Raw genomic sequence first — 25,494 nt, 5'->3', positions numbered from 1 at the left:
CTTTTGAATGTGATATAATAAATCGCATAAAATAAAAGAAAAAATTAGAGATAAAATTACAAAACTCTAATTATATTTTTATTTAATAAAATTCTAAATAATGAAGCGAGAAAATAAAAGAGAGAAGTTGGAATAAAATAGAATAGTTTGCAATCGGTATAGAGGATCGAGCAGGAGAGAAAAGGCGCGCGCGGTAAAAGGAGCAAGAAAGCACAAGAAAAAGCGAGCAAGCGAGAAAGAAATCAAGGAAGTAACGCGTGAGTTACGTCACGCGCGTTCCGTGAAACTCTAGCCAGGATTGGTCAAATGAGCGGTTTTGTTTGTGAGCCAACCTATCAGAGAGCTCGTTAGACAGGAAGGATGTTTGTACGGTCGCCTGGAGGCGCAGCCATGTTGGGAACATTAGAAGGGAACCAACACCACAACCAGAAAGACGGGAACATCTAGGTTCGGCAGCGGCGTGTCTTAACACCTTAACACCACCACCATGGCTGACCCGGAAAAACAGCCCGAACAACCAAAGGCTGGCCAGCAGAAGCTGATCATCGGTGAGTGAATAGTATATTTAGTCTTAATATCATTTTTCATATATTGCGGCGGTGTAAAAATCGAGTAGAAAGAGAGCGGATTCGTTTCTCCGAGATCGTTTGCATGTAATAATGGCGTCTAGGGGAGCAGCAGACGTTCAGCCATGTGGCATGTGGCCGGCAAGCCGGTTATTATTTTTCTTTTCTTTATTTATATCTTTTTGAATTTTTTGCATAGAAATCGATTAAATTCGAAATTTATTCTTTCCCTACTTGTTTTCTCCTTTTTCTTTTTTATTTTATTCCGACTAAAATAACTTGCATGATAGTTTCATCGACTGCCGAGTTCTACTAAAATTTCTTGATTCCTAGAGAGAAAGAGGGAGAGAGAGGGAAAGAAAGAGACGCGTACATCAAAACCCGTATAGACGCTTCAAAAGTATACAATCGCCTTGATTTTGTAGTTTTATTTTTTTTCTTTTTTTTTTATTTTATTTTTATTCTTATTCCTTCTTTTTACCCTATCTCTATTTGTATCGAATATATATAAAATGATATAATTTGAAATTTAACGATTACATCATAATGTTCCAATTTCTGGAAATTTCTCTGTTGTTTTTCTTTCCGCGTGTTCTCAATGTATTTTTCGTAAATCAAGCAAAACACTACTTAGTTACGTAAGTTTCCGACTGTCCGTTAACATTCGCTTCCGTTTGAATGATTCGTTTTCGGAGCAAACCGGGCGCGTTGCCATCATCAGCTTCCACTTTAGATTGGCCTCGCGAAAAGTTTTCTACGAGTGAAAAATGAACTGCAATTTCAAGAGGTTATGAGGAATGAAAAGAAAGGGAAACGTGTACGCGCTTACATGCATCAATATACCGTTATTTTACTTAATATTTTATATTTCATATTTCACTTCTAACGCGCGAAATGTGAATTTTCAAGGCGTAAATTGTGATCTAAATACAAATCGTTGATGGAAATCGTTAATAAAATTTTAGAAATGTGAGCGTATTGTTTTCATTTTTGATGAAAACATTAGTAATATAAAGCATTTGCTATGTGAACATCTAATCTAATAGTTTGAATAGTTCGTTTTTAATTGTCACCATCACAATAATTAGTAAACACAAAGATTTCAAATATAAATAGGGTTATGAATATGATAGACGAAGTAAACAATTATTATTATCATTTAATTGTCGATCTATACATATATTTATTTACATACTTTGATTTTGAAATTGTTATGTTTAATCAAAAAAAAAAATAGAAATTTTTAATTTATCGTCAATATTAATATATTTTTTTTCATGTCATTATTATTTTCAATTTTTACAATCATTGCTTGAAATGAATTTTTCGTAAAACAATCAAATACAAGATGACATTTGAATCGCTGAATTTCCAAGAAATGATTTAATCAAATTTAAGAATGCGTTTATCGAATAATACCAGGTTGCGTGATGGTAGATATTTAATTAGTGCTATTTCGTTTTTGTTGGGTTTCAGCTAACAAAGTGACCGGGACTGTGAAGTGGTTCAACGTGAAGAGTGGGTATGGATTCATCAACAGGTTAGTAACGATTTACTGTTTTCTGCGTTACCTTTTTTTTTATCTCTTTGTTTTTTTTTAATATTCATTACAATATTTTTTTTTTAACTGAGATATTTTTATCATATCTAGCATTTAATGGCAAATTAATATTCGAAATTCACAAACATTTTATCTTTGTTCTAGTTTTGTTATAAAAGAATCAATTTTGAAGATAGATTTGACGATATTTTTAATAATGCAGATTCATTTGTGATTTTTATTTGAACATTTTAATATTTTATTTATTACAAATAATAGGCGTTTCGTTTGACACGTGCATTGGTCACATTTATTCGTTCATTTCGTCTATCTTCTAATACTCTTAGTACTATTTCTAGTACTCTTCTCTCTCTCTCTCTCTCTCTCTCTCTCTCTCTCTCTCTCTCTCTCTCTCTCTCCCCTCTCCCAGTTACTATACCCCACCCCATACCACTTCTCTACTAATTCTTTCTTTTCTTCCTCTTTACTCTTCTCTTGTTGCTTCTTCGTAATATATACCGATATATATATAGGTAACGATATAACGCATTATGCGTTTGGAAAATAGCCAAAAGCATGTCGTACGTTGCAATGATGCGATTTTCGTAACATTGCAGTTAATAGAAGTTTATCCATAGATTGGAGAAAATATTTCATGATCAAATTTTGCCACTGGTCATTCGCACCGTTGTTCGCGTTCATTGCGCGAATTAAACGGAATAATTTCAAATACGGTGGTAGAAAAAATGATTGTCTGAATACCCATTGGATCGTACGTAAAAAATTTTAACATTCGATCCATGTTCTCAGACACACAAAATTTTCGTGTAATCACGATTTTGAAATTTATGAATCATAAATGAATTCGCCTTCTAAAATAATTCGATCAATCGATAATCATATGCAATTTGTTTGATTTTTTTCTAGGAATGACACCAAGGAAGACGTATTTGTTCATCAAGTAAGTATATTTAATTTCATTATAGTTTAGAAAAATGAAGAATGAATTTGGATTGAATTTCAAATTTCTGATCGTGTTAATAATTTTCATAGTCAGCCATCGTGAAGAACAATCCGAGAAAGGCTGTACGCAGTGTCGGTGATGGAGAAGTTGTCGAATTTGACGTGGTAATAGGCGAAAAAGGTCACGAAGCGGCCAACGTTACTGGTCCATCCGGGGAAGCAGTAAAAGGTTCGCCTTATGCTGCCGATAAGCGACGCGGATATCGCGGAGGTCATTGGTACATCAGTCAAAGACGTGGGAACACTCGAACTCAACGCAGACCTAGAGAAGGTCAGGATGGTTATGAAACTGGTGTGTAATAAGTGATATAATGATATTGCCTTCTCGATCGAATTGATAATTTGTTGATCTGTTTTAGGTGAGGGTAAGACCGGGGACGAAGGAAACGTCGGCGAGGGTGGCGGACAACAACGACGTTACAGAGTTCGACGACAGTATGACGGCTACTATCGTGGATCACGCCGTTCTGGTCCGTCCGCGCAACAGCAAGGGGATAACTCTGGCGAAGGTGGCGAGCAAGGTGGCGAGACTGGCGGTGACGGTGGCGTGCCACGTGGTGGCGGCCGTGGACGCGGAGGACCTTCTCGTCGTTACTTCCGCCGTAATTTCCGTGGAGGAAGAGGTGGCGGACCTCCGCGTCGTCCTCGTAGCCAGGACGGCCAAGTAAAAGTCCGTAACAATTTTCTTTTGACTTAATTTATTTTTTTTGTCAATTTTCGCGATATTACCATCATTATCACCAAATTAATATTAAATCTATTCTTCGATCTTTGCTTTTTATCGCTCCAGTTTACGCGAGATCGTCCTATTTGGGTCTATTTCTTTATCAATCGTGTTTCAAACATTTATTCTCCCATTTCGATTGGCATGAATTTCGGACGTCGATTAATGAAAGAGATTATTCAAGAGTCGCGACATTAACATTTTTCCGATTATAATAAATTATGGCTACTGTTTCACCTAACCTAGTAATTTCGATAATCCTGCATGGTAGTAATCGTAGTCTACATCATCGTTCATAATTTAATGAAAAAACCTTTTGATTTTCCTGCTAGATACAATAAATTCGTGGTAGATGTAGAGTCATGTTGATACTTTATTAACCGTTCAATGCATTATCGCTATCGCTCTTTCTAAATTTATGAAGAATTATTTTACTGCTGTATTGAATATTGCATTTATCAAATTGAAATCGAATAATTGTTATTTTTAATTAATTATAAAGAGCGATACAAATAAGAATGATTGTTTGGATCGATTAGAAAATTAGAGTCCGAGATTTATGCATTGTCTGTTTTTCAAACCTTTTATTTTCTTTGTACGATACACTTGTAAATATGTCCATCGTCATCAACGGATCGCACATACTACGTATTTCTTCTGCTCCTGTGTTTTATTCTATCGTATTTATTTATATAATGTCTTAATTTAGTTGTTTGTAATTTGTTTCTTTCTTTGCATCTTTTTCTGTTTCTTCTTTCTCTTTCTCTCCTTTATGTCTGCTTCTCTTTATCTAGTTATTTATGTACATATGTACTAATAAAAAATATTCAGATAATATATATATTTATGGAATATCTTTATTGGATCGATTCTAGAAACGAAAACAAATATAAAAATTTGTATATAAAAATGTTGATCGAAGTTTACTTATTAGATTATAAGCAATTTAAGCGATTTGAAGTGAGACAGAAAAAATGAAATCGCATTTTGTTCTCGTCTTGTTTCATCTAACAACTTATAAGTAAACTTTAATTGCTTATAATTAAATAAGCCTTAACTGATATTTTTGTATACCAACTTTTATATTTGTTTTGGTTTTTGTAAAGATATCGACTCTATAAAAGATATATTCTACTAATATAATAACACGTACATATATATAATATAAAATATCTTGAAAGTCATAGTATAAAATCGATTGAATTGGTGATTCTATATACAAAAATAAACAAAAAAAGAAGAATAATCTGTTTTTTTTCCGAGTAAGATTTTGTTTCTAAATTAATTTAATAAATAAAATTTAAAACATTTTCAAGTGCAAATGAAACTAGTTATTTGCCGATTAAATAAGAATAAATTATCGATAGGAGATAATTTTGCATATAAAAATAAATAAAAAATATAGAATATATTTTTTTCCTTTAAAAATTAATTTTTGAGAAAATTAGATTTGAAAATTCGCCAGTTAGATTCCTTGATTGTAAATATTTAATCTTCTATATATAAGATAAATATAAATGTAATTGAATAAATATAAATAATAAAATTTTTTTATATCTTTTGTTTATTTTTATGTACATATTTATATATATATGTAGAATAACTTACGAATAGTTCATTTCAATAAGATATTCAATAAAAAATTAATCAATTTCATTTTTATTTGAAAAATTTTTAACAAAATTTTTAAATATGATGAAAATTTCTTTTTTTCGATTTATTTTTACACGTAGAATTACTATTTTCTCATATATACCATGATTCTCGGGATATTCTGTATATGTATATGTAATTTTTTTTTCAGTTTCTGTTCACGCGATTGTTCGGTCCGTTGACGAATCTTTATCGTAGCGCTTAGCACACACTATTGCACGTATCTTTTTGTACTCTTTTCAGTCGGAGCAGAAGTCGGATGCACCTAAAGATAAGGATGCACTTGTCGATGTCCCTGCTCCACAGGTAACATGGCTTTATTTTTCTCTCTTCCTTCCTCCATATTCTTTCGATCGTATACTATCCTGTATTTTTCCTTTTTCACCAACTGTTCTCAGTTTTTGCTCTTTTCTTTCTTTCTTCTCTTTAACACCTTGGGGTTAGTCTTTCTCTTGGTATCATAATAGCACCAATCCTTATCTGCTATGTTTTCTTTGTTGTGTGATTCGTTGCTTTTCATTCGCGTTCTTATATTTGTATTTTTTTCAGTGTAAGGTTACTCATGTTTTATCATTGTGAATTGGCCCGGTTTTCTTCTATCCGATTAGAATTAATTATTAAATCTTGTTCGTTTGATTTACAGGAAAGTCAGCCGGTCCAAAACACCACCACCGAAAGCACCGCTTAACCACAAGAGTAATGGTACCACTACAACAAAAACACTCCTTTTAATATATAACACCAACACCCGTTATACACTGAAGCAACAGCATCGACAACAACCGCAGCAGCAACAATGTAACATAACAATTGAAAAAGTTAAAAAAAAAAAAGCGAAACAAAAAAGCAAGAAATGAAAAGAAATTATGAAATACTGCTCCACTCTCCCCGGCAGATAAAGAAGATTAAAAAGTGTGTGCAAAGCGCTGCCGGAATTATTTGATATAATACGCTGAAAAGTCTCGTCGTGAAGAAGAAAGTTTATCTTGGATCGACTACGAGCGAACAAACTCTCAAATTGAACTTATCGCCATACGATGATTTTTTATTGTATGAAAAATCGATGGATTTTCGAGTAAATGTTTTACTCGTTAAAATTCTATAGATAAAAAAGAAAAAAAAATGGTCCAAAGAAACGCGAAATCGAAACTTAACCAATGCGTATGATTCGATTCCGCGACTCGGAACGAAACGGCGATAAGTGATATATTTTGGAGTATTTCGTTGGACGGAGGCGGCGGTGAAGATGAAAAACGAAAATTGCGACTACAACGAATTTCGGTGTATACAAAGTTTTTAAAAGAGTAATCTCAATTGTGAAGGGAAACAACGAAGAGAGAAGAGAAGAAATACGGTGATGGGATAAAATACGAATTCGAATAGTGGTATTTTTGTTCTTGTTTTTGCGTATTCATTGTTCCATACGTTTTAATTTTTCTTCAACGAAACGCATTCGATCGTTTTACGTATATGTATATCTTTGAGTTTAACGCGATGTTCGCGGAGTTTTTCTCTTGTCGTAATCGGTAAATGCGCGCGTGAAATCATTGGAACATTGCAACACTACTACGCGCGCTTACCCGTGATTGTGTCAGCTTAATCGTTTCAGTTTCTCTCGAAATTATTCCGTTCTTTTTTTTTCTTTTTTTTTCTTTTTCTCTCTTTTCCTCTTCTTTCCCTTTATTTTTTCGTCTTCATTGAAATGCAAGGTTCGATTTCGTTTTGAAAATCAGTCTTTCGTCGTGTCGCTTTTGTCTCTTCGGTCCTCGTTCGTTCGTGACTTTGCATCGCAGTAACAAAAAAAAAAAAAAACGATTCGTTCAATGATTAACGACTAAACGCGATAGCAAATTATGCAAAATTTTTTGTTTGATTCTATATTTAGCGACGTGTTACAAACTGTCGACACTTTCACGATCGCTTGTACCAAATAACATGGTCGATGCCCCAGGAGGGTATAACCTTTGAAGCAGATGAATGTATTATCTGACTTTAAGAAATTTAACGCGTTGTGAGTTAATCGGATTAATTATTTCGTAATTTTTTGATAATGAATCGATAACGTTCGATTATCGTGTAAAAATTGTCACCGTTACTCGAACGTGTCGATTCTCCAAATTTTGAAAAATGTCCTCTCAATTGACAATGCAAACCTGCGGTTTGTCAGTGAGTGAATGAACGAGTGAATGAATGAATGAAGAAATGAGAGAGAGAGAGAGAGAGAGAGAGAGCGAGCGAGAGCGAGCGAGAGAGAGAGAGAGGGAGAGAGAAAAAGAAAGTAAGAGAGGACGAAAAAATTTATACCATTTTGCATGGAAACGGAACATTTTTTTAAATTTCAGTTTGTAGTTTTATCGTCGGAAAATAAAGTGTACAATTTTCTTTCCAAGCGTTTTGAAAGTTACACGCGCAGTTTGTTGTGACACATTTTTCTTTTATTTCAACATGTGAACAAGTTATTTTTTAGTTTCCTTTTTGTTTTAATTTTTATTTGTTTTCCTCTTTGACATCGCAATCTTAATTGGTCGCCATTGTCGTAATTGTCATCGCCATCGTCATCGCCAACGTCGTATGGTCACATTGCGATTTTCGAAAAAAGATGAAAAAAAGATTTACACTCTTCAAATGTTTTTGCGATTGATCTTGGAATGGCATAGTTGGGAGAAATATCAGAATAGAGCTGGGGCAAAACAGAAAGAGAGAGAGAGAGAGAAAGAGAGAGTGTGTGTGCGTGTGTATATGTTGAAATATAGCATCAAATATGAAACAGTATCGCCTGATCTCGCGTTCCTCCGCAGTCGATTGAAAATAAAAGAAAGTGAGTATGAGGGAAGATGGTAGCGTGCCGGTTCATAAATAATTATACGAGGTTCGTCGTCTCGTAGTTCTTCAACCGGTATGAAGCCCACGCGTTGCAGCGAGACGCAAATTAGCGACGAAAAGGAAGAAAGGATACGGAAAGCGTAAGACGAGAACCGCGAAACACGCGTAATTTGAACAAAGAACGTTATAATTGTACGAGTAAAAAAGAACGATGCATGTGTTGAAAGTGAATATCGGAATTAAAAGAAATAGAAACAGAGAAAATGTACTAAAAAAAAAAAAAAAAAAAGAAAAAAAAGAAAAAAAAAAGAAAAACCGAGCGGAAGTGTACGCGTGTGAGCGTAACAGGCAACGCGATGTTTAAAAATTGGCCACGTTGCGGTTGAACAGCGAGCGCAAAGCGATCGTACGATCTCTTTCGAGCGATCTGTAATGTTGATGCGTTCCCGTTTCGATGGCCTGGAATTAATTAGTCGAGTGATAATCGTACTCGACGATTCTCGGTACTCTCGTCTCGTTTTTCTCACGCGAGACGTTTTTGAATCGCGTTTATTACTTTTGAGGGAGAGACGAGTACGAGAGGATCGTGACAATTCGCGTACCACTCGTTGCGACAGTCAATTAGTTTTAAATTCAGCTTTTCGCGAGGAGCGATCGCAATGATGCACGATGAGCTGTCCCTAGAGTCTAGGGTCGAGGGACAGATGGAAAGAAAAAGGAATGAAAGAAAAGAATGTCGAGGGAGCTTGTATCTCTCGAAGAAACAACAGGTAAAAGAGGAGACGTAGATCTCGCCGGTCGCGACCTGGACGCGTTGCAACGACGTCCGTCGATCGATATCCCATCGATCGATCTATCCTGCTTTCCTCATTCTTAACCTTAACCTTAACCTCTTTCCACATTTTTCCTTATCCCGATCCATATATATCCTTGTCCTTATCCTTATCCTTGTTTCCTCAACGACTGACGATTCCCTCCTTCCCTTTGAACCCAGTGAATTTTGTACCGAAATGCGAAACTTGGAAAAGCTACTTTCATATACGGAATTTAATTTTTTCACGAAACATGTGCATTATAAAAAATAAATGCCAAAAAAATCGCAAAACTCACGAATTGAGGGTGAAGTTTGTTACACTCTCACATCGATTATCCATATATTTCTCCTTTTTTCCGATCTATCACGTGATTTTTGTAACAGTTTCGTTCTCTGAAATATTTTTATTTTAATCATTATTTATCGAGATAAATGTTGCTCAAACGATCAAACTACGATGAAGGTAATAATCACAATTTTTTTTTGTTTTTTCTATTCCTGTTAGTTTCATTTCTTCCTGTTTCGTTATTCACAAGTAGATGGTAGCAAATTCGCGTAATCAAAGGAAAGAATCGAGTCGGTAAACGTTTCCTTCATCCGCCATACACGCGCTCGCTGCAATTTCAGCCAAGTGAGTATCTTTATGAGGCGGCATAGCAATTTTATGAAATTTGCTCGTTGCTTCAAAGAATGCCTCCAGTGCCTTCTCGGGTTGTTCTTTTTCCATTGCTTCAAATCCTCGAGCGTATAGTTGTTCGCATTCGCGCACGTGGTCCAACGGTTTTCTCAAGTCAATTTTTCGTCGACAAGAGGAGCATTCGAAGATGGATTTGCTGGAATTTCGTGGACGTTGGTGAATGTTAGAGCATCCTTTGGTTGGACATCTACGATCGAAAACAATTTATGAAATTGTAATCAAAAATAAACTAGGCTGTGAATATAACAATTTTATTATAAATTAGTCTAAAGATTTTCATTGAAATGGATAGTTTCTATATAAATACTTGTAGATGTTCATATTATTTTAATATTTTTTTAGATATTGAATTGATAAAAAAGTTTTTTAATCTTAATAAGATAAGTATATATATTTCATGTATAACATGATAGATTCATTTTATGAATTGTACGTTCTTAAAGTATTTTATTGTTGACTTTATAAATCAATTTAAATTAAATTAAAAAAAATTTCAATCATATCATGAATTTTATAAAAAAATATAAATGCAATTATTCTGAGAATAATGTTTCTTATATTTTTGAGATGTTGTAAATGTTGTAAATGAACGTATGTATCCGTAAACAGTTTATTTGATTAAATTCGATTAAATTTCGAATTACAAGATAATATCATATAAGGATAAATGATAAAATACATAAATTAATTATCATTATATTTCTTAATATATATCTTGAAAAATATGAAAAATATTTATTATATTAGTATAATATAATAGTTTCATAATATTCATACAAAATTTATATTTTAAAAATAATTTAAAAATTAGATAAAATTAAATATACAAAATATTATAGTAAATTGATCTATTTTTACACAAATTTAATATTATTTTTCCATTAATTCAATTTTGAAACATTTGCAATTATATAAAGTATTTCTTATATCTTGAATAATATATCTTTTGGAATAAATATTGGATATTATACGAAGATCGAGTTCAAGAAAAATTTAGTCGAAATAAAATCATGTTATTTCGATTACTGTATGTCATTTTTAACTCAATTTAATTTTCAGTTATAGGAAAAATAAAACAGTATCATACATTTTGTTAATAAAGAATTTATAAGAATACTATTTGTCAAGAAAAATACAGATTATAATAAGATTATTTTAAATATTTTTGTTATGTAATGAGAAAAATAAAAAAATTGATCAAATGATACTAACAAATATCTAAGAAAATTAATAATTATGTAATATTAATAATATAAATTTGAACTCAGTATTTATAAAACAATCAACTTATTATATTAATTTTTTTAGTGATTTAATTTTAAAAAACTTTTCATTGATTTCAATGATCTTGGAATATGTTAAAAAAAAATATGTTAAAAAATTAATTTAATGAATTATTTTTTTTTATACATGTATCTGCTCAGTTTAATTTTTAAGATATAAATATATTCATTATATATATATCGTAATATTTTTCAGATTTTGATCAGATTTAATATAAGTTTGAGCAAATTAGATTAATAAATAATAACAAAAATTGTAATTTGTTTAAAGTTTTGTACTATTATATTATTATTAATAATGATTAATTAGCAAAAATTTCCGCTATAATATTAAAAAAGATATTTATGCAACAGCTGTATTGAAATTTTGAAATCGATATTGATCGCATTTAAATTTACTTCAATTCAAAAAAAAAAAAAGATAATTCGAAATGAAGATTTTTCATTTTCATATTTTCATGAATTAATTTTGATTAGACTAGATCTTTTATTCTTTTTTTAAAATTATTGAAATGCAACGAATTTCTATAATTATTTTTTTATTATTTATACAGGATATTAATATATTCGTGAGATATATTTAGAAAGTTTGTTTCGCTTTATCTCGTTTTATCTATACAAATTTGAATTATAACTTAATAATTCTTAACTTAAATAATTCTTAATCGATATTTTTGTATATCAATTTTTGTTTCTATTTGTTCTGAAAATAGAAAAATATATTAAAAATATATCTTCCAAAGGTATATACATCATAACAAAGTATTTAAAAAAAACAATCCATGAAAGCGTAAAATTTATTTAATTTACAAAAACAATTCTAACTGTTGTCAGATTTTTATGTAATATTATTTTTTTAAAAAAATTCTATTCATATTTCTTCTTAAAAAGTCATTAAATTCAGAGATGTGCAGTACATGTATAATTGATTATTCTAAATCCAATTTGATTTCTTTTTGATCATACCTCATATTCTTCCTTCAGATCTTTTTTTCTATCTCACACACAGATACATCTTTATAGATGAACCGACATAAGACAATAAGAGAAAAAAAGAAGAGCACATTCACCTCAGTTTAACGTCATCGTTCGTCATAATTTCCAAGCATGGCCAGTTTTCACGACAGGCATTGCATTCGCAGAAAAACCAATATCTTCCAGCCAGATTTTTTCGTCTCTCCTCCAAGTTTCGTTTCGTGAATATAGGCCCGTAATTTTCAGCGACTACGTCTCCTGGTCGGAGACTGCGAATTGCTCGAATCACGATACAACGGCCGAGAAAATATCTAAAGAAGTGAAATAAAAAGTGTAATAATTTCAGAGAAGTTTAGTGTGAAAAGATATGATTGATCGAATAGGAAATATCATAGTGTTTTGTTAACCAGTTTTTTAAAGCACGCATGCACCAGTAGAAACTTGATACTTTGGAGATTGTGGAAATTTCAATTTTGAATAGAACAAATTTTTATTCGTCGTTTTTATAAAAATAAAGAAAGAAACATAAAAATTCTATTTCATATTTCCACTTCATGAATTGGTTTTAATTTAGATTAGGTTAGGTTAGATAATTTTTAGGTAATTATTTTTATAAAAAAATGACAACTAAATCTACTAAATCTAATATGATTTTTTAATTACAAAATTAAGTTTCTTCAAATCAATAATATTTGTAAAATATTAGTCATATTTATATATCATGACGCAATGATGAGATTTGCTCGTTATATGTGCAAAAGCAATAAGAATGGCGCCTGTCCATTAAAGTATTATACATCGTAAAAAGAAATACCAGGATGTTTTTCTCTCTTGTTTCTAATCAAATTAATGAAATTTAAAGAATGAAATCGAGAAAAAACAATTGTCACGAGACTTATATCTTCCATAACGAATTCTATATTAATCTTGCGACAATTAAATGGACATTACTGTAACTAAATATTGAGACTGGATTTTTAAATTCGATTTTTATGAGCTTTCGAAACTTTCTACGCTTAAAATATTTATATTTTTCTTCCTTTTCCTGAAAAATACTCATCTGTCTCGTAAAGAATTAAAATGCCAACAAACTTTTAATTTCTGAAATTTTTTAAATTCATAATTAGCCAATAGTAATTTTTTCGATTTGCAGAAAATTAAATGTTTTTTATTTTTTTAAATAAATTATACTTAATGAATCGATGAATTTGAATAACGAATCTGACTACAAATTGAAATTATAATAAAAATGATAAGTATAATAAAAACAAATTAATAGTGTCACGAATAATTTATGCAAATTATTTGTTATGTTCTATTGTGTCCCGAAAAAATAGCAAAAAGTTTCGAGGCTTAAGAACTCGAAAAGTCTCGAATAATTTATCCCTAAAAGTAACCACCTGGTTACTGCCGGATAACAATCGTGATTGAATCGGGCAACTGTCGGGTAAATGGCTACTCCTATATAGATAGGTTTGCTACCACGAAACCGATGCTCCATTCCAACTCGCGTCTCGAATACTTCGTGCGCGTTGAATTGCAACAACTGAAGATGTTTCAGCAGCAGACTAGCCACTGCGATCTCTCGATCGTTGGGCGTCTCTGAAATGAGAAGACATGGTTAAATTCTATTTTGAAGTATTAATTTTTTTCTACATTTTTTTTCTATTCTTTGAGATGAAGATAAAGACGAAATAACGAAAATTTTGAATATATAGAAATATATATTCCAAAGTTGTCTAATATAATCTAATCGATATTATATGTAAGTAAATATAAAATTTTAAAGGAATTATTTTCAATTGTTTAAAAACTATGATGATTTGTGCTTTTATAAGAATTTTAAGACTCTTTTACTTATATAATTCAAAGTATATATGTATTTTTATATATGATTTTATATATTTTTATATATAATTTTAGAGAACATGATTTTAAATATTTTAAGATTAAGAATCTTGCATTTTAAGGAAATGTACAATTTAAAAATGCATTTGTAAAATTTTATCAGTGGAAAAACATTATACAAAGTATATAACAATGGGTTTTTTCCATATGTAATAATTTAAATATTGCAAATTTCACTATTACAATAAATGAGTAATACAAAAGTGTGTATAGAATAAAATTTTTTCTTCTAGGTTTCGTTTTCTAGAAAATTAACTTCAAAAACTTGTTAAGTATAATTATATTTTCGATTGAATATTAATAAACTGTCGATAGAAGATTTTATTTTTACTTGTGAAAAAAAATATAGAATAAAATCACATGGATGAATTCTAAAATTCGTTTTTCTCGAAATAAAATTAATTCTATATTTTTATTTAGAGTAAATAAAACTCTTACTGATAATTTATTCATGCTTCTAATAAAATTTATATAAACAATCTGATTTTTTTCTTAATCTCACTTCTTCTCTATTCGCCAAGTACAATCAGAAAATTCAAAAAAAGTTTCTTACCCTTTCTAGCTTTCTAGCTTACCTTCGTTGCTCGATGGATTATCGAAGAATCCAACCTTCTGCAAGCACTTGAAAAGAAACGCTGCCATCAACGATCTTTCGAAAAAATCCTTGGCGGTCCTTCGTTTTTCATGCATTACGAGATCGTATACCCGCAGATCCACATTTTCCACCATTTTCTCCTCATCCTCCCCTCCCCCTCCCTTTATTTCCCGACGTTCCTCCACCGTTTCCTCCCCCTTTGTCCGTCTCGAGTCACGCAGTTTCTTCCTTCTCGAACGACGTTTCGCCGATTTGCTCAGTTTCTCCGTCGTTGTTGTTATCGGCGATGATTCTGCAATTTTCTCCACCACAGAATCTTGACGATTTAATGCTCGGTAGACGCGGAGGCAGCCGACTGGGCCAACTTGAGTCGCCATTCGCAAGGCGAGCATGCTCAAAACACTCATCCCCGAGCCTGACGAAGCAACAGAGGATGGTTTTTCGGAACGTGGATCAGGTAAAAGATCGTTCTTTGTAAGCCGTGTAATATACCTATCAACAGGACCAGAATTTTGCACTCGTATTTGTGGTAGCTGGCCAAAGCTGCATCCCTGCACTTTCTTCCACAGAACGCCACGCTGCTGCAATCCGGACATCCTATCGGAGCTTTGAATCTGAAAAACAAAATTGAAAATCAATGTTACGAAGAATAAAAAAAGAAAATAAATTTGTTTTTTTTTCGTTAGTTGTTGGTATATTAAGGTGTTGGAGGATTTAATCATTCTTTTTCTTGTTTTAAGTTTTCTTTTTTTAAGTTTCTTTGTAAATCGTGCAAGAGGTGGAGATGAAATTTTTATATATATTTATTATATGTAAAATCATATATGAAATCATGTCAAGATGAATTCATTCATGTGCATGATAAGTGATCTTCAAGATTATCTATTATATATTATATATGATCTTCAAAATCAGAAATGAAAGAAACATTTTATATTATATTGTAGAATAGTGAAACAAATTTCTTGAATATTATTATCCAAACAAATGAATTGAAACTTGACAGACCTATGGTACACTTAAATAATTATCAATTTCAGATTTCAAATTTGAATTTTTTGATTCTCCTTTGAATTTTTTTTATGATGCACTGTTAAAAATATCACTGTTAAAAATTTATAATACATCATCAAGTGTAAATAATTTAAAAACGAAAACATTTCATAATATGCAAAATGTTTGCTTTATTTTGCATTTTGGTCTTGAAAATAATGGCCAGACACATGAATAAATTCTTGACATATGATATGATGGTTTCATATGTTGTAAAAACATATGCAGTATTAAAAAAACTGAAGATCACTTTCTTTTCTGCAAAAATATTGAAGAAAAAAAAATATATAAAAAATTGATGTATATCATTATATAAAAAACAAAACAATTTTTTTTTCTAACATTTTTTTCTAATGCTTACTTTTTACAAAAGAAAAAATAGTGGTTAATGAATCTCTGAACACATTTTATATCATATATTATATAATTATATAAATTAATAACAGTTATAATTAAACAGTATAATAATTAATATTCTAATATACAGTTATTAAAACATTTATTATATGGTTTTGAAATATATTGTTGTGTAATCAACAATTTTTTTATTCATTTATTAATAAACTTTTTATAACTTTAATATTATTCAAAGAAATAAGTGTCATTTAAAGTCAATAATCATCATTATATCTAAAATTACTAGTATCAATGTATATATTTATTAATAATACAAGTATATTAACTAATTAATTTCAAAGTCATTATTTTTCACTTGTACATAATCACAAAAATATATCTTTCTATTTGGCATTCATCAAACTTTATTTGCCATCAATTTTCTAAGGAATAAGGAAAGTTTCTTTCTAATACTATACATTTCATTCGTGTAAAAGAGATTGAGGTAAAAGACAAAGTGGAATATATTAATATGTAATCATTTAATACCGATAATAACGGTTTCTGCAGAACCGGGACTGTAACGGATATAGAACTTTTTTAATTTATAACTGTTATGATATCATTTCGATTCCTTATAACTGTTTTAGTTAGAACCGATATATAACAGTACGAAGAAATTATTTTCAGAATCGTTTTAAAATTTTCGATTTAAAAGGATTTAGTACAAAAGAAAGTAAAAATAGATTTTTAGAAATAGATAGAATAGAATAGACTTTATTTATATGAAATTTTATCTCATTTTCTTTTTCACATAAAGTTTTAATATGCGATTTTATATGTTTTGCTTCTATTGTGTAATATAATTTTTGAATAGCATAATTTAAATTTCAAATGTTGTATCGCTCATTTTCAAATTCAATTTCAGATTAAAATTTTTTTTTTGTAAAAAACAACTATAGTTTATATTTATCAAAATATAATTTTGAAATATATAATTTTGAAAAATATATTTTGAAATATATTTATATATTTGTGGAATACGTTTCCAGAAGATCGATCAAAATGAACGTATGAATTATAAAAATTTATAAAAGAGTCGGTCGAGCTTATTCGTTAAATTACGAATAATTTGAAATTTCTGTTTGATGATGAAACGAAGACGTGATGAAATGAAGACATTTTTGAAGGATCGATCCTAGAAGCTGAAACGAATGCAAAAGTTGATGTATAAAATGTAGACTTATTTATTAAATTATAAACAAATTAAGTTTACGTTAAATAATGTAAAATAATTTTAATAAATAAGTCTTAACATATATTTTTATATATATTTTCAACTTTAATTTTATTCTCTAGAATTGATTCATTAAAGATGTATCAATTTTTTTAGAGCAATAATCTTTTATATCATGATGTTTGAATATTGTAAATAGTTAATTATTGCTTGTTTTATAGATTGTTCTATAGATAATGACATTCTAATTATAATGAGCAAAAAAGTAAAATATTAAAACAGATAATATTACTTGTGAAACGAATATAGATTTATATATTTATACAATTTGATTAATCAATATCATTTGATCAATTTATTTTTCATTTAGATTATTGGATACTTGGCCACTGTTCTGTCATCTGTAAAAATAATCGTTTGAATCAAAAACTGTGACTGCTATCGTCAGAATTGTTTATTTTGGATGAATCCTCTAAAAATGTCTCACAAAGAGAGATTATATAAGAAATATTAACTAGTCATATTATATATTTACCCTCTCTGATTTATTTTAATGGAGTTCAATTTATATCTAATTCAAATGTAATTATAATAAAACCTCCATTATTTATAACTAACTTAATATTCGAATATTCTATCATCTGAATTATATAAATATTCTATTTGCAATAATGCAAATTATTTCAACACCTTAATGAAAATAGTGAAAGTTCCATTGTAACAAATAATATTCGTTCAGATATTAAATCAGAAATTAAATAATATATATGAATAGTATTTTTAAATAATATTTTAGAATATTTGGGAATATTTCATATTTGTTACAATTTATTTCATATTTTATATTAAATATTCAAACATCCTATTAATCAAACATTCCATCATTTTATTTGCAAACAATGTAAATTAAATTATCTTATCATAGCAATGGAAATAATGAAGATTCTATTACAGCAAATAATATTCAAATATTAAAATGAATAATATTTTCAATTTATTTCATACTTCATATTAAATATTCAAACATTCTACTAATCGAATATTCTATCACTCTATTCCACTCACAACAATGTAAATTAAATTATCTTATCATAGCAATGGAAATAATGAAAATTCTGGGTAATATTTTCAAGTTATAATTATTCATGAAAATATTTCAATTTTGTAATAATATTTGTTACAATTTTATATTAAATATTCAAACATTTTATTAATCGAATATTCTATCACTCTACTCTATTTGGAACAAAATTAAATTAAATTAAATGAAAATAATCCATATTAAATAACATTTATTCGAATTTTCCAATATTTGTTACAACATACTCTAATTTTTGCGCAGTTCTAAAAAAAGGACATTTACTTGGAGACAAAGCTAACCTCGAAAAGCAGTGTTGGCAATGGGTACCGAAGAATTCTGGAAGCAAAATAGCCGCGTGCGGCGATTCAATGATCAATCGATCCCCAGGTTCGATATTCTTGGCCGCGATCACTCGTTTGCCAGCATTCACCGTTTCTTCAACGTCGAGGAGAGTCGAGGCTCCTGGTAGGCGAGGATTTTCACCACCTTTTAATACTGCGAGTAAACGAATTTGATTTGAAATGAATAGAAGAAAATGGAATGAAGAGTTTGAGTATTAAAATTAATTTAAATTTTGATATTTCTATATACGAATGCAATAATTAACACAGTGAATATTCTAATTTTAAAGCCTCGTTATAAACAAAATGATTGCTTATTGTAAAGAGAATTATGTATTTCTTATATCTGATTTTTGTTTAATAAATATTTTGTTTAATAATAAAAATAATGAAAACTAGAAAATATGAACGTTCTTTTGGAAACTATTTTTAATTTTTCTCTAAACTATTTTTTTGGTGTAATTGTTAATTTAGAAATAATTAGTATTTCTTGATTAATATTGGAGATTCTTTTCTGTATTTATTTTTATATTTGATAAAGAATATTTTTTTTTATAAACGAATAAATATTTTTTCAATAATCGAAAAACTGTGAATAAATGAAAATTTTGTGCTAGAAAGAATCGAAAGAGAATAATTTTTTGATTAAAATTTGTGTGATCTTTTAATTTTATGGATGAAATGTGTAGATATTTTTTGTATAAATGAATATTTTGTATAAATAAACGATTGTTGGACAATTTTTTGGTTAAAATTTTGTGAATTTTTTAATTTTATGCGATGTAGATGTATATTTTATTCTGAGAAAGTGTAGCTTCAGTGTATTGGCCGTCATGGTTGCCAATCTCAACGACAGAAACATACCATATTTCTCCTCGGTGGCAACCAGTGCTCCATTCCTTCGATCCGACACCTGTTCTATAGATACTAGGCTTTTCTCATTTGCACGTAAGAATTTCTCGCACGTTTCTTTCTTCCGAGCCAACATTGTTCTAAAAGACACTTTCTTTTTACATTTTTCCAAAAATCCAAAATAGCAGTTATTCAAAAAATTAAAAAAAAGAAAAATCGTTGAGTAAGAATTAACGTTTACTTAAATAGATGGCAGCCATAATTAAATCTTAGAGAAATTTTTTAGAAATAAAAGACTAAGAAAGAAAATAAACTCTTAACTCTTCTCATTATTTAAAATAGCCATTTAAATGAATTGACAATTTATTTTGATAACCAATATATATTAATGATCAGAAAATTTTTTTTTTTTGTTTAAAACATTTCTTATATTTAACTATTGTCAATTGTTGTAATTAATATCCATCAATAACACAAAATTAATTGTAAAACTTATATATTTTATTAAACCCAAGAAAGATATGAAAATATATGAAACAAAGAATAAAATAAATAATATTGTGATTAAATTTTTTTTATCTAACTTATGTATAGGATATCTAAAGCATCTAAAATAAATCAACTAAATATCTTAATTTATTGGTGATAGGAAAAAATATGTCAATCAACCTTGCATGTAAATAGTTTTTTAATAGGTGAACGCCTAGAGGTCATGCTAAGATCGTTTTTTTTAAATGGAATGATATATTTCGTATGTATCTAGTAAAACATTTTAAGATAATGCGCATAATGATTTGCATAATAGTACAAGGTCAACTTCAAAGTCAAATTCGAGAATAATTTATTTCATGTAATTGCTCTGATTGTTAATAATATCACGATAATATGAATCATTGAATATAAATAAACGTTCTGTTATACGTCATTATTTATTCCTTATCTATGAATATTAATTTTTTTAAATATATTCTAATATAGATTATAGTGTGGTTTGTAAAATATATTATTTAAGAATGAAAAATATGATTCGTCAGACTTTAGATTTTTATTTATAGGGAAGATTAAATTAAAAAGTACAATCGATAATTAGAAAAAAGATGAAAGAACAGAAAGAAATTTATTTTAGAGCATACATGTAGAGCATCATTTATATATATCGATAAATTGCCATTATATAAATAAAGTGTTTGATTGCTTATATTAAGAATAAATTATTTTCTCTTACAATTGATAATAAAACTTTTATTGATTATGATTAATCTTGAACCATAGGCCAATGTATGCGTTTTACTACATTTTACAAAAATATATTATTTTATATGAATTCTATTTATCAAAAAACTATTTACATCAAATTCTCTGATATTTTTCATTGTGCAAATTTAATCTGACACATTTTTTTTTTATCATAATCGAGATATTCGGGTGGCTTATTTTAAATTCTCTTCATCTTGTATAACGTTTAACATTTTAATTTCCTATTTAATTCCATTCTTTGTTTCGTGCATATCCATATTTATATTTCCATAAATTTTATAATAATTAAATTTATATTATCGATCGATATTAAATAATCATAGCGTTAACAATAATCAAACGTAATCATAAAACATTTTTATAGATCGATTACGAATAACAAAGAAAAAGAATTCTTATCATTGTTATTGATTACTGGATAACCAAAATAAATAATTTTAATTATTTTTAGTGATTATTTGTAAGAAAGATCATTGAAAAAAATACGTATATCGACTTTTTTAACTTAGAATAACTTTTAAAACGACACCTATGCTCTCTGTTTCTTTCATCTTCAAATACTTCTTTCTTCACCTTAACTCGTTTGGCAGAAGATGATTCATCTCCTCGACGAAAGTCAAATCTTCCAGAGCGAACCGGTATTCGTTCCACGTGAGAAAAGCTTCGGCTCTAGCTAGGAACGCGAGAGGCAATCCTAATCCTCGATCGACTGTCTTGCATTTCCCTGAAAAAAAGAAACAAGAGAAGAGAGAGGAAGATCGCTAGTTTGAACGAAAAAATTAAAATTAGATCCTTTTCAAAATAATTATTTTGCTTTTATTTATATTACAAAGATCTGTATTTTCCTTTTTTTTTTTACAATTTTCGTGATTTCATGATTTTTTCCCCAGAATAGCATCATATTGAAGTGGATTATATGTATTTATATATATAATTAAAATTAATGTATATTATATTTTCTTATTTATGATTTCTCATTTACGTAAAAAATAATTTCTATAAAATTAATTTTTGAAGTTTTGGACTTTCGATTTTTTTAAACATATTTTTAAAAATATTTTTTGACTTTAATATATTTTAATTACATGTTATAAAATTATTGGCATTTCAAAATGTATATACGTAAAACGATGTTCATATTATAAAGAAATAAATTAAGAAAATTTTTGCGAAATGATAATTTAATGTAATTCAAGATTATTAAAAATATATAAAAAATTATTTTATAAAAATAGAAATTGTTGTATGTGAATGAAAATTTATAGAATCAATTATGTATATATTTATAATATATTTAAAATCAACAGAGAATAATGTTGAATTTTTATCTTGAATATATTGAAAAGAAAAAATGAAATAGACAAAAAAGTTTATTTGGATAAAAACGCCAGCAAATATCCTATTAATATTAAATATTATATCATATTATACAATAATATATAATATACAATTCAGTATATATCAATATATTGAATAAGAGATATCAATTAAATTTGAGATATTTGGTATTACTTTTCCTTTGGTATTATCGATTTTTATCTAGATTATCTCAGATGTTTATGCAAATGTTATCATAATTTATAGCTATTTTTACACGAAATAAAGATAAAAAAGTGAAACTTGAACAAAAATATCTACATTTCTATCATTATCCATTTTTATCGTAGGACTAAATTCTAAAAATATATTTTTTATTTTACATATTTTACATAATGCATATTTTATGCATATTTTTTTGCATAACATATACATATTCTTCGCATGAATCATTTGTTAATTCTTAAGTAAGTTACTATTTTTTTTTTTTTTTTGATTTTCCAAATTATACATATATACATATATATATATTTCTTGATAACAACAATTTCTTAATAAATATAAATAAAAATCATTAGTTTCGAATTTAAAAAAAGATATTTCTAATCTCTCGTTCATTTGAATATACACCATTTTCCATAAAAGCATGCATAAGTTGAACAATATTCGGTTCATTTTTCTTAACAATAATTTTCGATTCTTTAATTCATTTAATAAAACAATTGATTTGTTATACATTAAAGGTCTCTATAGATAAAAATCTATTGGATTTAAATAAAGTGTACTTTTATGAAAAAATGTATTGAAATATATATTGAAATAAAAAAAGAAGAAACACATAATATAGAAATAATATTTTATCGCAATAGAATATCTGGTAACTCCAAAATTAATGATTTTTAATGACATGCTTTTAAAATTTGTACTCAACTTTTTTCCTACAATGTATATTTACATTTTTCATATATATGTATATATCTATATCTACGAAACGATTAATCACATTGTCGCATTGATAGTATTTTCAAGAAATAATTTTCGAAAATTTTACTTTCAAATGTATTCGCACCTTTATTGACAAAGAATGATGGCAATATAATGGCAATCAAGCATATACGATTCTTTGTGGCCATCAAAAGGAATCGTAAATGATATTTACTCGATCGTTTTGAATTTTTTAAATAAATAAAATATATTTCGAAAGGATATCGATACATTTGCAATTCTGTTGCTATTTTAAAGACATCGTAACGTTACATTTTATTTTTCACGTTTATATATCAATGAATATGATATATATAATCTTAGAGTTCGATTTTTTCTTTTATTTTTTTTTTTCGATTCTTTGATTATGTATATTTATGTATATTCGTTAAATATTTAAAGATTCGATACCAATTTGAATAATTTCGGCAGATTGATGCGTACAGGAGTCTTCCACTTGTTCGATGTATCATAAATCTTCGAATAAGTATTTGGATATGGAAAATCACGAGAAATATTATATTGGTTATTTAAAATTTTGTTTACATCGATAATAAAAATTTGTATTGATTCTAACATTAAAAGCGATGTCTGATATAATTTTATAATACAAATGTTTGTAGCAAAAAGAAAAAAATAATATGAAATTAAAAGAAAATGATTTAAACATTTCAAAAAATTTTTTCTTAATTCTTTGTATTAATTTTTTTCCATTTTTTATGTAGATGATTGTTTGTCGTTTTTAATAGATAATTCGATAATATATTCATTTATTATTTCTAATAAAAAGTTTTAATAGTTTATAATATTAATTTATCGATAATAGAACCTCACTACCCAATTTCTAATTCATGTTATTTGAATAAATATGTTTTTCATTTTGTAGATATATATTATATGCATATTCAGATTTATCTCGAAACAAAAACAATTATGATTTTTGTATAAATATTTATCTTATATAATAGATATGAATATAAATATACAACTATTAATAACAAAGATAATAATAATACTAAATTTATTAAATATTATAATCAATACATTCAAAAGAATTAAAATCCTATATTAGTTCCAATTCAAACTCTTGAATAGAAAATTATACTGTTTCAAACAAAGATAACATTTCTTAATTATTAATTATAAAACATTAATTTACAATTAATTTAATGAATCTTTTCATTCAAAGTTCTTAGATATATTAAGAGAAACATACACACAAAACGACAAAGATAAAAGGAACATGAACATAACCTAACTTTAATTTCTTCCATTAATCGCGCAGTCGGTAAAAGTTTAATTAAACATTGTTAATTAATTATCTTCTAAAAAAGAAAAAAAAAAAGAAAAGAAAAACCTGGAAGAGGTGCTCGAAGAATAGCTTGACTGAACAGCAGCAACGCTTTCCTCCTTTCCTCCGCTGCCAAAGCTTCGAATCCTTCGAGTCTCCTCGCTCTAGATGCCATTGCATCCTTATCGCGATAAAGGATCTCGGTGCGATTCAACGTTTCCAGCACAGCGTCCTTTATCTTTCCATCGGTGAAAACAGTTCGAACTCGTTCCTCGTCGGTGGTCAGTCGACCGAACACCTTCGAGATCCACTGTTCCCCGGCGACTCGTACCACGTCCTCGCTGAAATCCCGGAAGAAACCCCTTTTCTCGGATCTGACGGTCTCCAACGAGCACAGAGTTTTGTAAAACCGCTCCGATTCCGCCATATCGATGGCGTTGAATCGATACACCGGCGTGATCGATTGCGGTTAAGAGACACCGCCACGGAAGCGTACTAAGCGGTAAACGAGATTTCGTTCTATCCAATCGAATAATTTTAGACGAACTCGACCCAGCTATTTCCGTCTCGAAATAGCAATTGCGAATTGCTTTGCGCCACAGAGTGTTGTTGCGGAATTATTACAATATTGAATTATTCGATATATTATAATTAATTACGAATTTACATTTATTCGAATTATATTTTTAATTTCTTATTCGATCAAGCTACCATGCTCATTCATGATTGTATAATAAGATAATGCAATCGAATGACGACTTGGGAATTAGGAATCAAGGAATGTTGATTAAAGCGAAAGTGATGAGATGATGAAAGATGAAGAAATTAAGTAATCAGGAAAGTATCTGAACGCGAAAGTTTTCTGTTTTATTTCTCTCGAAATTTAAACATATGCATTTAAATAATTAAATATATATCTATTTAATACAATTATAATTTACATATTATGTATTATATTATGTATGTTAAAGGAAAATACAATATATTAACAATCTGTTTACAGTATCTAATTATCTATTTTACGTAAGAATGATTAAAATGATTAAAGTAATTAGAGTGATGTTATGAAAATAAATTACAATATTAATTTTGTCAAAAATATTTTTATATCATCGTAAAATAAAAAATCATTTTGATTGTTCTA

The 25,494-nt window shown here is 28.5% G+C and overlaps 2 protein-coding genes across 5 annotated transcripts; one reads left to right on the top strand and one right to left on the bottom strand.

Annotated features, from left to right (window-relative positions):
- The first annotated feature begins 327 nt into the window (after positions 1–327).
- Positions 328–8,644, top strand: LOC108000454 (Y-box-binding protein 1). Of its 4 annotated transcripts, none has more exons than XM_017060780.3 (7): positions 328–548; positions 2,043–2,106; positions 3,034–3,067; positions 3,160–3,421; positions 3,489–3,799; positions 5,750–5,812; positions 6,150–8,644. In XM_017060780.3, the coding sequence occupies exons 1-7, from the start codon at positions 488–490 to the stop codon at positions 6,192–6,194; spliced, it is 840 nt and encodes a 279-aa protein (XP_016916269.1). In that variant the 5' UTR covers positions 328–487; the 3' UTR covers positions 6,195–8,644. The 4 variants fall into 4 exon arrangements, with proteins under 4 accessions (XP_016916269.1, XP_016916270.1, XP_016916272.1 ...); XM_017060781.3 differs by having other exon boundaries at positions 329–548; positions 3,160–3,400; XM_017060783.3 differs by lacking the exon at positions 5,750–5,812 and having other exon boundaries at positions 329–548; positions 3,160–3,400.
- On the bottom strand, positions 7,136–25,494 carry LOC108000476 (SET and MYND domain-containing protein 4). The gene is made up of 9 exons (XM_017060831.3): positions 24,417–25,494; positions 21,332–21,482; positions 19,514–19,641; positions 18,608–18,803; positions 15,094–15,215; positions 14,582–15,016; positions 13,499–13,700; positions 12,194–12,409; positions 7,136–10,027 (listed from the first exon to the last, which is right to left on the bottom strand). The coding sequence occupies exons 1-9, from the start codon at positions 24,775–24,777 to the stop codon at positions 9,703–9,705; spliced, it is 2,136 nt and encodes a 711-aa protein (XP_016916320.1). The 5' UTR covers positions 24,778–25,494; the 3' UTR covers positions 7,136–9,702.

This window comes from Apis cerana, linkage group LG16 (assembly GCF_029169275.1).
Source record: "Apis cerana isolate GH-2021 linkage group LG16, AcerK_1.0, whole genome shotgun sequence".
NCBI classification, from domain to species: Eukaryota; Metazoa; Arthropoda; class Insecta; order Hymenoptera; family Apidae; genus Apis; species Apis cerana.
This window is presented reverse-complemented; position numbering and strand designations above follow the sequence as displayed.

Excerpts from the sequence above, each read along its gene's own strand:
- LOC108000454 (XM_017060780.3), top strand. The coding sequence starts at position 488 with ATGGCTGACCCGGAAAAACAGCCCGAACAACCAAAGGCTGGCCAGCAG. Across the intron at positions 549-2,042 it reads CCAGCAGAAGCTGATCATCG|CTAACAAAGTGACCGGGACT; the intron begins GTGAGTGAATAG and ends GTTGGGTTTCAG. Across the intron at positions 3,800-5,749 it reads GCCAGGACGGCCAAGTAAAA|TCGGAGCAGAAGTCGGATGC; the intron begins GTCCGTAACAAT and ends TACTCTTTTCAG.
- LOC108000476 (XM_017060831.3), bottom strand. The coding sequence starts at position 24,777 with ATGGCGGAATCGGAGCGGTTTTACAAAACTCTGTGCTCGTTGGAGACC. Across the intron at positions 18,804-19,513 it reads TGCCACCGAGGAGAAATATG|TATTAAAAGGTGGTGAAAAT; the intron begins GTATGTTTCTGT and ends GTTTACTCGCAG. Across the intron at positions 10,028-12,193 it reads AACGATGACGTTAAACTGAG|ATGTCCAACCAAAGGATGCT; the intron begins GTGAATGTGCTC and ends TTTCGATCGTAG.